This window comes from Fusarium tjaetaba (genome assembly GCF_013396195.1).
Source record: "Fusarium tjaetaba strain NRRL 66243 chromosome Unknown NRRL66243_c0000023, whole genome shotgun sequence".
Taxonomy (NCBI): Eukaryota; Fungi; Ascomycota; class Sordariomycetes; order Hypocreales; family Nectriaceae; genus Fusarium; species Fusarium tjaetaba.
The window spans coordinates 240,598-256,646 of record NW_023501219.1 but is presented as its reverse complement, the minus strand read 5'-3'; the positions used below and the strand labels follow the sequence as shown (position 1 = coordinate 256,646).

The 16,049-nt window shown below is 48.5% G+C and overlaps 6 protein-coding genes across 6 annotated transcripts; 3 read left to right on the top strand and 3 right to left on the bottom strand.

Annotated features, from left to right (window-relative positions):
• Positions 1 to 599: 599 nt before the first annotated feature.
• FTJAE_1143 (choline dehydrogenase) lies at positions 600 to 2,625 on the top strand (the record flags this gene model as incomplete). Its single annotated transcript, XM_037344371.1, has 2 exons — positions 600 to 1,156; positions 1,206 to 2,625. 2 exons carry the CDS (start codon positions 600 to 602, stop codon positions 2,623 to 2,625), a joined length of 1,977 nt encoding a protein of 658 aa, XP_037211828.1.
• A 1,695-nt stretch (positions 2,626 to 4,320) lies between these two features.
• FTJAE_1142 (uncharacterized protein) lies at positions 4,321 to 6,013 on the top strand (the record flags this gene model as incomplete). Its single annotated transcript, XM_037344360.1, has 2 exons — positions 4,321 to 4,802; positions 4,849 to 6,013. 2 exons carry the CDS (start codon positions 4,321 to 4,323, stop codon positions 6,011 to 6,013), a joined length of 1,647 nt encoding a protein of 548 aa, XP_037211827.1.
• Positions 6,014 to 6,567: 554 nt separating this feature from the next.
• Positions 6,568 to 8,021, bottom strand: FTJAE_1141 (lipase B; the record flags this gene model as incomplete). Its single annotated transcript, XM_037344349.1, has 2 exons — positions 6,568 to 7,552; positions 7,603 to 8,021. 2 exons carry the CDS (start codon positions 8,019 to 8,021, stop codon positions 6,568 to 6,570), a joined length of 1,404 nt encoding a protein of 467 aa, XP_037211826.1.
• Positions 8,022 to 10,091: 2,070 nt separating this feature from the next.
• On the top strand, positions 10,092 to 10,799 carry FTJAE_1140 (Isochorismatase hydrolase; the record flags this gene model as incomplete). Its single annotated transcript, XM_037344339.1, has 1 exon — positions 10,092 to 10,799. The coding sequence occupies one exon, from the start codon at positions 10,092 to 10,094 to the stop codon at positions 10,797 to 10,799; it is 708 nt and encodes a 235-aa protein (XP_037211825.1).
• Positions 10,800 to 10,930: 131 nt separating this feature from the next.
• On the bottom strand, positions 10,931 to 12,565 carry FTJAE_1139 (Disintegrin and metallo ase domain protein; the record flags this gene model as incomplete). The annotated part of the gene is made up of 1 exon (XM_037344327.1): positions 10,931 to 12,565. One exon carries the CDS (start codon positions 12,563 to 12,565, stop codon positions 10,931 to 10,933), a length of 1,635 nt encoding a protein of 544 aa, XP_037211824.1.
• A 2,201-nt stretch (positions 12,566 to 14,766) lies between these two features.
• FTJAE_1138 (alcohol dehydrogenase) lies at positions 14,767 to 15,897 on the bottom strand (the record flags this gene model as incomplete). The annotated part of the gene is made up of 1 exon (XM_037344316.1): positions 14,767 to 15,897. One exon carries the CDS (start codon positions 15,895 to 15,897, stop codon positions 14,767 to 14,769), a length of 1,131 nt encoding a protein of 376 aa, XP_037211823.1.
• Between the last annotated feature and the right edge of the window lie 152 nt (positions 15,898 to 16,049).

Genomic DNA, 16,049 nt, shown 5'->3' with positions numbered 1-16,049 from the left:
CGACGTGCCAAGGTCGAAGCTGCAACATTGAATCCTTGTTATTGCTCAGAAACGTTGCTTGCATGGCTTCTAGTGGACTCCTCGCCCACTTTGTTGAAACTCTAAAGGACCGGATAACAAGCTTAGTTTGACCAAAACGTGTTCCGTTCTCCATTAGTACCCTTTATTCTTGACTATACTTGACTATTGTGAATCCATTGCAGTGCATCACCTGTCGTGGCAGCCTCTCGACCCTCCTTTTACGCATTGACATGACAAATAACCCTTGTCCATCACCGCATATCCCAGGACCCTGAGCTGAGACATTTATCTCGTCTTCTTATCACCGCTGACTCAGAAACCCTCCGACTTTATTCAGATCCTTCACTTTAATTGACAAGTAGCGCCAACGCCGCGGGTCAGCACGGACTTTGGTACCAAAAATCATTGCGGGACGCTGTAACATCCGCGGTGATATGACATTGGGCTACTAGGTAAATGCTTGATGTTTTTGACAGGCAGCTAGTGAACCCTAGTACAAGTAGATATAAGAGTAGCATCAATCCCTCCTCGTTTCTGAGATCTGCACACAAACCTTCTCGTCCAGATCGTCTGTCATCATGCGCTGCAACGTCTTGTCACCTTCGCTCTTGGCGCTCAGCCTTTCGACCAGTGTCACTGCTCGTCCCGAGGTTCCTTTCATAAGTACACTTCTCGACCCCTTGCAGCATATCGTCAAGTCGGCTTATGCTGGTGATGGACTCAAGGTTGGACACCTTGGCGAGCTAGGTGGAATTCCGGGTGTCGACGCCGAATACGACTATGTCGTTGTAGGAGGCGGCACAGCGGGAAACACCATTGGCTACAGACTTGCAAAGGCTGGTTACAGTGTCGCTATTGTCGAAGCTGGCCCTTTTCTCGAGATCTCCAAGCCTATTCTGGCGACATCGCCGGGTGGAGTGACGGCTGGCAGTGGCGCAAGTCTTTTGGACTCTAACCCGCTTCGCGATTGGAGATTCACGACAACGCCCCAGACAGGCGCTGATGATCGCGAAATTCACTATGCCCGTGGAAAGGTTCTTGGTGGCTCATCTCAGCTCAACTTTCTGGTGTACCACCGACCAACGAACGGTACCATGGCCAAGTGGGCTGAGGATGTCGGAGACGATAGCTATACGTGAGTGCCGACGAAAAGACTCAGACAAACCTTCACTGACATAAATCAGATGGGAACAGATGTTGCCTCACTTCCAGAAGAGCCCCTCATTCACACCACCAGACAATGAGAAGCGCAACGTGACAACCGACTACGACGCTTCCGCATTCTCCAAAGAGAAGGGTCCTCTTCAGATCAGCTACGCCAACTACGTCCCCTCCTGGGCTGTTCTCGTAGAAAAGGGTCTCAAGTCCCTTGGATTCAAGGGCATCGATGGTTTCAGCAGCGGTAGTCTTCTCGGCTACGCATACACCACAACAACTGTTCAGCCCAAGACCGCTACCCGAAGTGCTTCCGATGACTTTGTCAAGACTGCCCGAAGTGAGAAGCTCAAGACTCTCAAGGTGTACACTGAGAGCCTTGCCAAGAAGGTTACCTTCGATGATAACAAGAAGGCTACTGGTGTTGAGGTCAGCTCTGTTGGTATTGACTACACACTCAAGGCTAAGAAGGAGGTCATCGTCAGTGGCGGAGCTTTCCAGTCACCCCAGGTTCTCATGGTTTCTGGTGTTGGACCCAAGCAACACCTAGAAGAGCTTGACATTCCTGTAGTTGCCGACCTTCCTGGTGTTGGCCAGAACCTCTGGGACCATGTTCTCTTCGGTCCCTCATTTGAAGTGCAAGGTCTTGAGGACACTCTTAGCGCAGCTATCAACAACGACACTGTTTTCCAAGGCGCTCTTGATGCCTATGCTCAGCAGCAAGCCGGTCCCCTGACATCCAACCAGGTCGAGCTCTTGGGCTGGGAGAAGGCTCCTGAGAAGTACCGCTCCAAGTTCTCCAACGAGACACTCAGAGATCTTGCGACCTTCCCTGATGACTGGCCTGAGATGGAGATCATCCCTCTTAACGTCTACTCCGAGGACTGGTCATTCCCTATCCTGCAGCAGCCCACCGATGGAAAGAAGTACACCAGTCTTAACGGCGCCTTGGTCGCACCGCTGTCCCGCGGCAACATCACTCTTCGAACAAACTCAACCACCGACGCTCCTCTCATCAACCCCAACTTCCTCACCAAGAAGGCCGATCAAGAAGTTGCCGTCGCTCTGTTCCGCCGTCTCCGAGAAATCGCCAAGTCTACTCCTCTGAAGGACACTGTTCTCAAGGAGGTGTACCCAGGCGAGGAGCACGAGTCAGATGAGCAGATCCTCGCTGTCCTTCGTGATACGCTCATGACTGTTTGGCACGCTGCTTGTACTTGCAAGATGGGCAAGAAGGATGATGACATGGCTGTTCTTGACTCCAAGGCTCGTGTATATGGTGTCAAGGGCCTGCGAGTTGTCGATGCCTCTGCTTTCCCTGTTCTTATTCCTGGCCACCCTGTTGGCACTGTATATGCCCTCGCCGAGAAGATTGCTCATGATATCATTACGGAAGAGAAAAGTGAAGGCTCCGCATACAAGGCTGATATTGATGTCGAGGTTTCTTGAAGCATTCTTTAAATATTTCCTTAATTCTTTGTTAGACTTGCCTTATTCCTTTTAGACGTACATAGACATTCGCTTAGAAACCCTGAACATGAACTAAAGCAATTTCTACCCCTCACCATTGGCCTGACAATCATCCCATCTCCATAGTGACTTATCAGACTCTTTTTCGACCTGGAGCCTTAATCGACACACAATACACCGCAGCGTGTCTTCACAACTGACCAAGCCCCCATCCGCCAAATGCAAGTGGAGTTGAGTGGAGTCGCCCTGATGCGAAAAAAAAGTGTCGATGGCCAAAAATGAGGGACACCAGATTTGAACTGATAACCTTTAGGAATCACGATCTCTTCAAGAGGAACTTGAAGATGCTTCGCTGGAATCTAACGCGCTACCGTTGCGCCAGCCCCCCAATGTCGGTTGTCGAGCGGGTTCTCAATTGTGTTGATGCATCCCGAAGCCAACGTGCCAATTACCTTAGCAGTCAATCTCAGTCACCATTCTCATCTGAGAGCTTTACAAAATCGGGGCTATTGATGAGAGAAAACAATATTGCTAAGAGAAAGAGATGATAACTATCATTAGACTCTGCTACAGTGGCTGGCCAGTGTTTGCTTGCTACCTTGCAAGCTGGGGTCTTCGGTTTACGCTCGACCTTCTTAGCGGATCGGGCATACTGTTCTCGTTCCCAACACAGAGTTTAGCTACAGAATAACCAGCGACACAAGGGCTCAAGGCAAAAAGGGAAGACAGGCTTAGAACACCAGTTGATAGCTCAAGCTTGGCAAAAAGCAAATATTAGGACCGAGCGTGGATCGAACACGCGACCTAGGGATCTGCAATCCCTCGCTCATACCACTGAGCTATCGATCCTTGTAATCGTTGACTGTTCGTATGCGGAATCGGCCCTCATGTTCCAAATGCTGCTAGCGCAAGCGACAAGACCGGATCTTCCTAGGCGTTGAAATGATGGATGCTGTTGACTTAAAGTTCTATTGCTATAACTGCATAAAGGCACCAATCAATGTGAAAGCCATACTATTGTAAATTGTCTCTAAAGCTGTACTGGGCTGCCCGCTACTGATACTTCCCTCTTATTTAAACTTCCTCGAGAGGTATCTTAAGTAACTCTTAAAATATCGTTATACCTAATATAATAAAGGCTTTAGTAAAGGAGACAATATGATTTTGTATTATATAGATAAAATGTTATATTAAACTTTTCTTACTTTTTCATAATAGCTTTCTCTTATTTTAAGAATATTTATTTAGTATCTGAGTTTATCTATTTACTTATAGCTGAGAGCTTATTCCGGCAGAGAGAACCTAGTTTACTTATAAGCACTTACTATACTTCAGTGGCAGCCACACTGTATTGACTTTATTTTATTATCTGTACTTTGTGGTCGTGATCGGTGCTTGTGAGAGCTTTGGCCATAAACATAAGTGTCTATCACACAGTGGCGGTCCAATTTTGCTAAACATCCTATGAACAATGCCACATCAGTGACTCACGGTAGAACAAACAAATCCCAGTGGCAATAACAGAACAATCACGCGTTCACGCACCATAGTTCATACATTTGACTTTCTGAAGTCCCCACTTCTTACCATCTTGATAACTCTTTCTGCCATCCTGCCTTTCCTTTCTCTTCCCACCATTCATCCTCACATCTTTGAGCAACAACCTCACCGAAAATGGACGAACTACCCGCCACCCCTCCGAGTAGAAAGGAATTCTTCAGCTACTATCATGGGCTTCCAGACAGTCCCAATCTCGTTGCCCGATCCGCCACGACTCCCTGGAACGGTCCGGTAAATGACTGGGACGACTGTGGCAGAATATTTGACCCTGTCGAAAAGCACGCTGTTGTTCCACTATGGAATGACTCTACAGGCCCAGTGCGTCGAAAGATTCTCGAAGCTGTACAGGATATTGACTGGAACGCTATCGACATCCTCCGTTTTGGTTCCGCTGATTTCAAGGATCGTCACCTTGTCCGACCAGTCATCCTTGTCGTATCAGTAGAGCCCGACTCGACAACATGGCTGGACGGAAGAGCCGTGGCCCTCAAGTGCCGCGACATTCTACGAGAGCACGGTATCAACGATGTTGAAGTCGAGATCAAGGAGTCCAAAATCACACAGTGCTGCTCCAGTGATCAGGATCAAACAGAAAGGTAAGACTCATAACCCGAAATTAAGATTTATGCTAACTGAAGATAGTGAACCGCCGACAGCAAAACTCATTCCGCACATTCCGACTCTCCAAGAAGAGGGGTTCAGAAGGGACAGTATTCAGGTCTCTGAGTTCCTGGGTACTAAAATCGCCCCCTCTAGAAATCCAACACGTGAAGGCACCAAAGGTCTTTACCTTAGAATACGGAATACCGAAACCGTGGTTGCTTTAACCTGCCGACATGTCGTCGTAGGATCAAAGGAAGAGAACATCGACTTTTGTCACGACGTTAATAACAGTCGAGGTATTATCCAGCCTGGGAACACGACATACAAAGACAGGACGGAGTTCCTCCGAAACCAAGTCAGTTCTACCCAGTCCGCGATCGAGCTTTGTGAGTCCTTTACGCCAGTACCCCACGTAAAAATCAAAGACCTACGTAGCGACAAAGTCGAAGAAGAGAGTAGCCCCCGGCGAATTGAGCCTTTCGAATCGATGGAATCCCGAACTGTTGGCCACGTCCTCTTCTCACCAAAGTTCGGGTTGAGCAGTTCTTCGCCGGTCCGCTTCCGCGACTGGGCTTTGATAGAGCTGGATCAGAAGAAGCACCAAACGCCGGTGAAGAATTTGGGAAACACGGTACCCGAGACTCTTTCTCCAGTCTTTAGGATGCGCCAGTTTATGCTTTGGGAGTATGTTAATCCGGGACGAAAGCGGACAATTTGCATGGTTCCTGGGGCTCATATATACACTCAGACTGGTGTCATGTCGGAAGCTGAAATGAGATGCCCCGACTTTGACTTCGCAGTGCCAGGAAAAACTGTTGTTGATGAGGATTTCATGCGAGTATGCATGTATGGTAGCGCTAGCGGAGTAAGCCACGGTGTCACCAATACAGCTAGGTCTGTCGTCCGACGAATTGTTGAAGGCGTTCCGATGGTTTCTGAAGAATGGTGCATCCTGGGCTCTATTGAGTGTGAAAAGAGAAAGCCTTTCTCTAAGCAGGGAGATTCGGGGGCCAGTGTCATGGGAGATGATGGTCGTGTCGCAGCAATTCTGACGTCTGGTGCCCAGGGAGGTACCCGAGGAATCCATCATATCTCGTATGCGACGCCCATTGAGTGGCTATTGGAGGATATTAGAGGACACGGATATGACGTGGAGTGGATGGGCAAAGAAATCCCTCTGGATTATCTCCATAACCGTCTCTAATCTAAACATTGATTCGGCGGCTTTACTGGGAGCTGCGACTAGGTACATATCAGCTGTGGATCATTCTGACGGAGGAGGTGCCATTGGTACGAAGCAGTCAATGGAGAGAGGCCGGAAAAGTCGCTCGTGAGTTCTTGTCAAGCGCCCATCAAGTGGAAGCGATGAAAAAAGGACTTGGAAAGGTTGGTAGTCAATGTAGATGCTGCTTCGGACAGAAAATTGCACTTGTTGCCAGATTGAACGTGCTGTTGATAACTAAAATGAGCCGCCTCTATAGCTCAGTGGTAGAGCGTTGCACTTGTAATGCAAAGGTCCATCGTTCAATCCGGTGTGGAGGCAAGCTACCTAATTTTTGTTACATTGACGACAGACTTGTTCCGACGAGATATGCATTGTATTTTTATCATTCCAGTTGCTCAATTGTAGTGAAGTTTTGGAGACTATGATGCCGTAGATGGCCCCAAGAAGCTGAGAATACACAGAGCACGATACCTATTGCTGATGATGACAAGACCCCTCAATTGTTGACAGTTGACAGTGCTGTCCCACAATAACTAACACGTCCCCGCTGCCTCCAAAGCGTATTCTTTAATCGCCGGCTCTTGCTTCACCTTGGGCAAATACGTGACAAGAGAAATACCCGCAATAACAATCGCATTCTCAGTGATTAAAAGATCTTCCAATCCAAGTCCAGGCGCCAAAGACGAGGCGCAGACTGTTCCCAAGTCCAGCCTGGAGATCTTTCCTGGACCATCATGAGTGAGCGCGTCTTTGGCCAGAGCGAAACTGAGAGGATTTATGAGCATGCTCTCATGCGTATAAAATGAGCCACCTGGCTTTCCGGCGCAGACTTTCTGCACTTCGGCATTTGTGACGCCGACGTTTCTTTCGTCGAGCAAGTAAGCCGAAGCCCCGGTCCCCTCTTGCGGCTGGACGATCTCGTCTAGGAAGCTGGAGTACAGGCTTGTTGTGGGTACATATCCTGAGTCGCCGCCGTCCGAGCGAAGAGTCTTGATGAAATCGCTCCCAGCTTCTTGCTGGACAACAGATGGCGTGTTGGTAGTGCCTGAAAGGTCAACGAAATTGGCGAGGATAGTGCCCTTGTAATCCGCGCTGATGGCGACATGATCGGTCGTCACTTTGCGAGTCGATGGCCAGTACTTGAATGCCCATTGAGTATCGATATTACCCTGCGACCAACCAATGATAGCGACGCTTCGCTTTGAAAGCGACGCGATATAGTTGAGTGCGTATGCAGCGTACTCGGCATTGACCTGCGCATCACCAAGAAGAAGTTCAGGCACGTTGACCCATACAGGATCAGCCCAGTCCACACCAGTAAGCAATGGGATGAAGCTACCCCGAAACGAGGTCCATCCGGTGGCTCCGGTACCAGGGAATAGAATCACAGGTAGCTTTTCACCATAGGTGAAAGTGTCTGGGATGAAGATGGCAGACCTGAGCTTGTCCTCGCCTACTGAATACGGCGCATCGCAGCTTGCTGCCTTTGGGTAGACGCTCTTTGGCGGGTCGGGATTTCTACATAAGGTTAGTGAAAATACTGGGAATGGGAGAGTTTATTGGCATACTGGTTCTTGTTTCCATTCTCTGCTGAGCCAAGGCCTTGGGCGTAGCTCAGTAGATCATCTGTTGATCCGGAGACGATACCATTTGCTATCAATCGCGCGCTGTACTCAACGATGTTGTTAGGCTCTGACTTTGCGACCCTTTCAGTGATAGATGATGCTTCGCCGACATTCTTTGGCCTTTTTGTGGCCTTCAGCTTCTGCAGCGTATCAAGTGTCTTTTCCCTATCTCCTTTGTTCAATGCGTCGCCAAGGTCGTCGAGCAGCCCGCTGACTGTCACAGCCAGGGCGTTATTAACGCCATTGAAGAGACCACTCAAAGCTTGTCGTCTGTCAATAAGCGACACTCCATTCGAATTGTATGGTGCTGCAAGCCCAGCGCCGGTCAACCCAAAAGCTACAAGCGGTGCTGAGAACCGCATTATCGATTAGTGAGAAGGCGATTAACTGATAGATAAGAAAACACTGGTCAATGGACTGCCGAAAGATGGTGAAGCTTGCAGTTAATTAGGCAATCCCTATTGCGGGGAGACCTCCACCCATTACGAGGAGACACAACAGATTACACACGTAATTTAAACTCAGTCCGCAATTTAGGGTCACCTTCCCTTCGAACTTTGTGCTCGGTCGTACACGCTTTGATCTATTACGCGAGAACCCGCGATTCATGTGACTGTCCTCTCAGCACACCCTCTCATCTCCATGTTATCGAGTTATGAACGAGCTAAACGAGATGATCGGCATCTTGACATGGAGGAGTCGGGATCGACAGTAGCTTCGGCTTGCCCCTGTAGTCCTGTTGGCTGGCCTACTGGTGTTAGCTCTACAGCGCTCGGTCCTTGGACCTACTGAACCCTAACAAGTCAAGTGCCTCGGCTCGGGCATTCTACTCCGCATCGGTAGTTGGGATTTACAGTGGGATTGTAGAAGTGAAGGGAGTAAAGCTTCCGAGCTGCAGAGTCCACGCGCAATGACCTGAGAAGTTGTCCCTTGGATCACCACTATACGTCTTTAATAGACTTATTCGCAATCTATCGTACGTTGTGTAAAGGCACATGTCTCAGGAGTTGTCGTACAAAATTGGCAATAAGGCTATGGTTATTGATGCAGTGTAAACTACTCCGTAGTACAACAGAACTCGTAAACCCTAAAAGTAACATCCAATTTCACCTCTCCAGTCAGAGGTAGATTGTCACGGCAGAACTCAGTGCAGACTAGTGCAACAACTAGACTACGCCTTATTTCCAGTGGTAAATAGCCCTCCTAGGATGCCGCCAACACCCTCAATCACACTGCGCAGAGGTCCCTTGGATACACTAGCATAACTTCCGTACGACTCAGTGTAACCAGGGAACTTCTCAAACAACTTCGTGTTGACCTTCTGCAGCTTGGGACAGGTTAGCAGACCTCATCTCCGGATCGGCGCCAAGAATGATAGCTTGCATCAGTAGTCCTTACTGATCGTCTATTCAACCTACATAGCTAATAAATGAATCGCCATTGGTGTGCTTATTCGAGCATAATGCGCGCCCGGCCCTACAATAGATCATCCGCCGTATGATGAGCGTGCATAGGCGAAAGCTCTGCAGTTGAACTCACTTCGCTGGCGAACAGCTGTTCAAGTAGCGATACTGTAGGCTACTGCAGCTCTGTAGATCGAGGTTTGGTGGTAATTACACATATATGATGCTATTTGAGCGGACTTGTTCCGGAATCTGAGATATCTGTGGTTGGGTAGAGTTTACGATAAGGAAAAGCCCATATCTGCAACTTCCATTACCTGGCTAGCATAGGAAGATCGCAAGGTATGGGAGGAAGTCAGTCTACCGACAATAAATTCCAGTGAGTCTCTTATTTCCCCCACGTTTGGGGTTATAAACTCTTTGGATTTCCTTGTAGCATGGATATGTTTACCTTTATAACAACGAGGTCTCGGACTCTTCCGCTAAGGCTTCCATGACCTACTGGAAACATGAATATAGACTTCACTGTAGAAATTTCTCCTCCAAGAATTCTTTTCCGCGTATCCTTTGGATACCTCAGAGGTTTCACAGCGCAAGTAGGGATGGACGGTCAGAAACTCCAAACTTTCATTTCTGTAGATTTAGTATAGATCGTGACTTTTGCTATTTTGTTTTCATCCATTATTTGCATGTTTATCATAATTCTAGGAGAGGATGTTTCAGGTAGTATTCGCTCGAAGTTAAGAAAAGGCCGAAAATAGCGGCTCGCTCTTTTCCGAAAATACAGCCACTGTCCAAAATGCCGCCATGGATCCTGACTAAAAGCTGACATAGTAGCAGCATCACCATAGAAATAATTCTTCAAATTAGTTGATCAATTAGTTCGGACAATTGAGATGCAACAAGCCGAACGAAGTTTTGGCCGGCTCACAGCATAGTATCGAGGCGGTTGGCATATAAGTGAGCTCTTGATCTATGCCTCTGTCAGACTGTTTACCATATCCGTTACGGATTAAACAATCTTCCACCATGTCGTCTCCGTTTTATGTTCCGGTCTCGCTCGACCATACCGCTCTTCTTCTCTCCGATGTACAATCTCAAATCCTCCGACGTTTCTCCCAGGAAGAGCAGGCCGCTTATCTTGGCAAAGTCCTGAAGCTTCTCAATTTCTTTCGCTCAGAGATCAAGTCTCGCCGTGCCTCAGCCAAGTCAAACGAGTCCCGCTCCCTCTACGACGATGTGCCGATGATTATCCACCATACACTACCCTTCAACATCAACTCGAATGCGTTCGTGTCACCGTACAATAAGCTCGCAAGCTGGGTAGCCAAGCTTGAAGCAAGCGGTGCCTTCGCCAATGCGCCCTCTGATCCCCATCGTCCCCACTATGGTGTTCCGGCCGAGCTAGTTCCTCCTGGTGGCTGGGGCGGAAAAGATGAGATTTTGCTTGGTAAACTACAGCCAAACTGTTTTAGATCCTCAGACCTGCTGGCCTATCTACGGGCACGCGGGGTCAGACACGTTGTACTAGTTGGTTTGACGACCATGGGGAGCATCTTGAGCAGTGCAAGGGCTGGTGCCGAGCTAGACTTTCATGTTATCTGCGTGGAGGATGGGATTATTGATGATGACCCTGAGGTTCATGAGTTCATCATGAAGCGTATTCTACCCAAGTTTGTTGACGTTATAACGGTAAAGGATATTGTGAACCTCGGAAAGGGAAAGTCAAATGGCTAAACGGCAACCGACTCAAGACCAAGACCATCGCTTCAATTCATAATACATATTCCTATACTAGCAAATATTCTAACAGGATTGACGCCCGCCATATCTATCGTGAAACATATCTCATAAACTCCAAACCAAAACTATGCATATCTATGTACCAACCGCGGTGCACTCGGCATCTGGGTAACACCTCTCGTATGCTCAAGAGCTGGTGCATTCGATCCATCGCTGATGTTCCCACTCTGTAATTGCGTTCCTTTTTGTCTTCTTCTCCTCTTCCTGATACAAGAGAATATCACGCAAAGCAGCAAGGCTAGGATGACTCCTCCAACAGAAGCAGCGGTCGCAATAACAGCTGTTCTGTTCCTATCGAACCAGCTTCCTCCCGATCCTTCTCCTCCTCTGCTACCTGAGTCTTCATCATCGTCGCAGTTCTGCACGTCAACGGGGCATTGACTTGAACTTCCGTCGCATGTCTCTTCGGGATCGCAAGAGGCTGTACTTTCGCGGCAGACTAGACCACTTGAAGCGACTCGGCATTCATCAGTGCAGCATCCATCGGTGAGTGGATCGCACTCGGCGCCGCTGCGGAGTTGGCAGGTCGAAGTGTTGCAGCAGGAATCTGCAGGGCATCGGTCTTCACCACCGCAGTCGCATGACTCGCCTGGCTCGACGATACCATTGCCACATTGACTGTCGTTAATATCGGGGACCTCGTCCTCACTAACAAGGCAACTCGTGTCAACGTGCTCCTCGCCAATGCCTGTGCAGATCGTGCCGATAGTACATGGCGAGAACTCCTCCAGGCCTGGAGAGCTTTGGGGATTCATGATGTACTGGTTCCGAGCATCGCAGGTAGTCTCACTTCGGGGACAGCAATCATCAGAAGGCGAGTATCCTGACGTCCCGCAATCACCTGATGTACAGTCGTGAGAAGCTCCAAGGTTATGCGCCAGCTCATGCGCAAAGACCTGCCATTCCGAAGCAGTACGCACAACAACGTTCGCAGAGGCTGTCCCACCGCGACCCCATGATGATCCTCGTGACCGATTGCAAAGACTTCCAATCCAGGCGATTCCAACAGTTGAACCGCTTCGACAGGCGCTGAAAAGAGACCAGACAGCGTTATCATCGCGTAGTCTGCCCCTCCACTGGGTGAATAAGTTTAGGCGGTCGTTTATATCGACGTTTGCTGTGCAGGGAAGGTTCCAGGGCATTGATCGTGGTGCGTCAGAAGGACAAGATGGATCGCTTATGGTCAAATTTTGAATGGCTAGGGCGATGTTGAAGGCGTCTTCGTAGACTTGCGATGCGATGTTGACTTGGGAAATGATGTTATCGCGAGCATCTTGCATGTTGTCGAATTCTGCTGTGTATGAGCAGTCGGCGGCGATGCCGATCAAAGCGACTCTCCGGGAGTTGGGGCATCCTTCTGTAGATCCAATTACATCTCTTGGGTCAAACCAATCGTTGACGTCTTGTCGGGCCAGCAGAGGATGGTGGGTATCCTGACCATCGGAAGTCTGACGGCGTCGATCATTGTATCTGTGAGCCTGACAGGTCGGCTCATCTGAGGACGACCTTTGCGAAAGAGCTCCGTCGCTTTCGTCTCTTGTTTGTTTCCATACTACCATTCGCTCAGATCTCTTTCTGAGTTGCCCATCTTGAATTTGTCGCGCCTGGCGGTAATTCGAATCGAGCGAAATATGGTGGTAAGTACCGTCATTTGTGAAAGTGCCCTCAATGACATGTCGGCCTTGGCGATATCGCACCATTACTCGTGCCCATCCTACTCTTCTTTGCGTCTGCTTGTCGATGTCATTTACAAAGGCTACACCCTTGTATAGCAACGGACGTTGACTCTGAATATCAGTGACGACACCATGACTGTCTGTGGAATTAACGTGCTGAACGGTAGTGAGACGCGATACAACATTTTTGGAAGGCTGTAGATTCAGTGTGATCCGTTGGCGTTCATAAGGTACTTCAAATTCGACCTGGAATGAAGATGCTGAGTCGAGAGTAGGTGGACTTTGGGAAAAGTCCAGTCTCTCAATTGTTGATGATCGATCAATAGTGTCTCTAGCGACAGATAACGCTTAATGAAGGAGTCAGTATTTGGTCATCACTATGTGAGCTATAACATACCTTGCACAGAATAAAAAGAGCAGACCTGAGAAAAGATCAAGAAAAAGGTCAAGAGACTCATAGCTATCAGCTGTCCATGAATGTTCACCGTCTCGGACCCTTTGAAACAGGCGTACCAGAGTGGAATTTTGGAGAACCATATATGAAGATCTGACGTCGGATTTAGCAGTTTCAGAGCGGGATGGCCCCCATCTATGACACGGGGACTGTACGCGTTCTCTTGGCCAGTTAGCGAAGCCAAGACCTAGGTGCGTCTGGGCGGGTTCGGCTTCTTCCAAGGCAGCTGAGCCACTCTGGCCTCGTAATTAAGGTAGGTAGTGTGATTTTCTTTTTCTTTGTTACACAGATTTCGGAGTGCGGGTTGTGCGAGGGTTCTTTTTTTCACGGGTATCTCCATGGATATGAGTTTATGTGGTATTGTTTTGAGTGGTACTGTCTCAGCCTTGTATTGCTCTGTTATACTGAAACTGTATCTACTAAGTGATCTCTATTCTGTAACTCTTTGGCATTCATGATGTTTGAGTTTATTGTTATTGACGATACCCTGATAGTCTCAGTTACATCCTCATATTAAGCTTAAATGTCTGTGTGCGGGAAGCCCGGGCTCCGGACCCCGCCATGGGGAGCATGACATCGGAGATGCTGACAAGGGCGACGCCTCCTAAATCCGAAAGGCGAGAACCTTATCCACTCACGGAGTTTCAATGACGCCTGAGCTGACGTATGCCATCTTGGCATTCAAATTGTCAGCATCACAAATTAAGGCCGCGTGGGCATCTCAGAAGCCACTTTCTCTACTGGAATTAAGTCTCAGAAGAATTTAAGCTTAATCTCGGATTATTTCTTGTTTCATTGGTGATTTAAATGGTCATATCGAAAAAAGGCTGAGGGGTAGACCAAGCCACCAGGTCAAATAAACGTGCCTATTCAACGACAATGCAGCATAAAAGTATGGATAAAGAATTAAAAGAAACTGCGGTGAAACCGGCAGAGAGGCAGCCAAGTACCCCCGTAACATTCATCCTACGGCAGTAGCATCATATGCAAGCTGCTGATGCGCTAAATTCTGCAAGCTCAAAGAAGCGTTGGAGTGCAGGCTTAGAAACGGCAGCGCCCGGATGCGGGAGGGTCTCTGCATCGAAGAATGCACCGAAGGAATCCACAAAACTCTATGACGCTGATGTAGTGAAGTGAAGTGCCTATGATCCGCGGCTGGGTATTCATGTACAAAAAGAATCCTTCGATGGCAGTGCGTAGAGCCTGACTGGGCAATCGTCAAATAAGATATGGTCTATGGAGCTTGGCATGAATTCGTCGTCATTTTCTGGTGGGAGATGTCTCGGCGGTCTAAGCGGCTAAGGGCGCTTTGTGTCATCAGTTTTCTTTTTGTAAGCAGGATATGGTAAGGGTCTCGGATACTCGGATGTAGCAACGCATCGTTGCCTGTGAAATCCATGAATCCTTTTCGCCCAGTACCAATCATTCTTGCAGTCAGACATGGCATCGTCAGACTGATCTTGGCCCGGTACCATAAGGGTTCGACCAGTCACAGAATAGAACTGATCCACTGCAGATTCTCTTATCAGATAAGATAAGACGTTCAGTCAAATAATCTACCCTACATGTTCATTAAGATCAACTAAGGTAAATGACAACGCAGCATCACTTACGTCGACCGCGAGCTCACTGACTAAATAATATACTCTACAGTGCATCCAGCCAGAATGCGTCCTAAATTTATTCGAAACAGGATTATTGATAAATAGTGAGTGGGATATGATTGTTTCTAACTTGCTTCCATGCCTAGGACAAAATGCTTGCCCAAAGCTCAAGGACAGATAAGGACATGCGACAGAGGGCTGCTGATCTTGGATGCCCTCTCAAATGCCTCCGCAAACTTCTCCATCGGAAAGTTACCAACAGTCTGTACTGCATCAAGCTTCAAATACCCTGCCTCCACCAGCTTGATCATATTGCGCATATCATCCTTCGTATACATCCACTTCCCCTTGACCGTAATGTCATTGATCACGATGAACATAGCGGGTAGTTTCAGTTCGTGATGTGCGCCCATCAAGCTCACCCGTCCACCGCGACGAAGCGACATGATACAACTCTTGAAGTGAGTGCTATTTATAGCTTTGCCAGGGGAGATGTCGAAGAAAGCATCCGCCGGACCATCCTTGGTCAGCTCTTTGACATCGTTCTCGACGTTTCCGGTGTTCAGAACTGTTCGAATTCGCTCAGGGTTCAAATCCTTCACCTTGTTCAGAGTTTCCTGGTTGCGACCGACGGCGATAACCTGAGCCCCCATGGCCAGAGCAACGAGAACAGCAGCGCTTCCGAAAGTTCTAGCAGCAGGGCTAATGATGACCTTTTCGCCAGCTTTGACAGCTATATCTTGAAGTCCTCCAAATGGAACTGAGACGGTCCACAGATAGGCCAAATCTTCCATTGAGTATCCGAGACCCCCTTCAGCAGGGTTGCCGATGAGCCGCTTCTCGTCCAATGAGAAGCAATTCTCCAGAGGAACTTTGGCGTACTCTGCATAAGTGCCGTCTCGCCATTCTCCCTCCATAAGCTTATGACTTGGAGTGCTAAAACCTTTGGACAAACCATGGAGGATAAGGGTGTTGGGGTTGTCTCGCCCCTGGATAAAGCTGTCGAAAAATACCAACTGTCCAGGATGAAGAGACGTTGCATCTGGGCCGACAGCGGCAACGCGACCGATGGCACTAGAACCTATGACGAAAGGCTCTGGATAGGGGTAAGGCTTATGGCCACTGTAAACTCGGTCCGCGTAGGTCAAGACGCCAGCTGACAGGACGCGGAGCACAGCACTTCCGGGACATGCCTGAGGAGTATCCTGGGTGACTACTGAGATGTCATAGGGATCTCTGGTGGAATGAAGGATAAGTGCTCGGTGGGTCTTGGGAAGTGCTGCGCTTGAGGTTGTCATGATGACCGTATTGATTGTTGTCAGGTTGTTTGAGATAAGGTGCTATGGTTTCTGTGTTTAGAAGACTGGCTTTTCGGGCTCGTTCGCGCGGGGAATATCCTTATATACTTGTTCTCCATGTTCCTTGAATATGGTCGTCCATATAATCAACA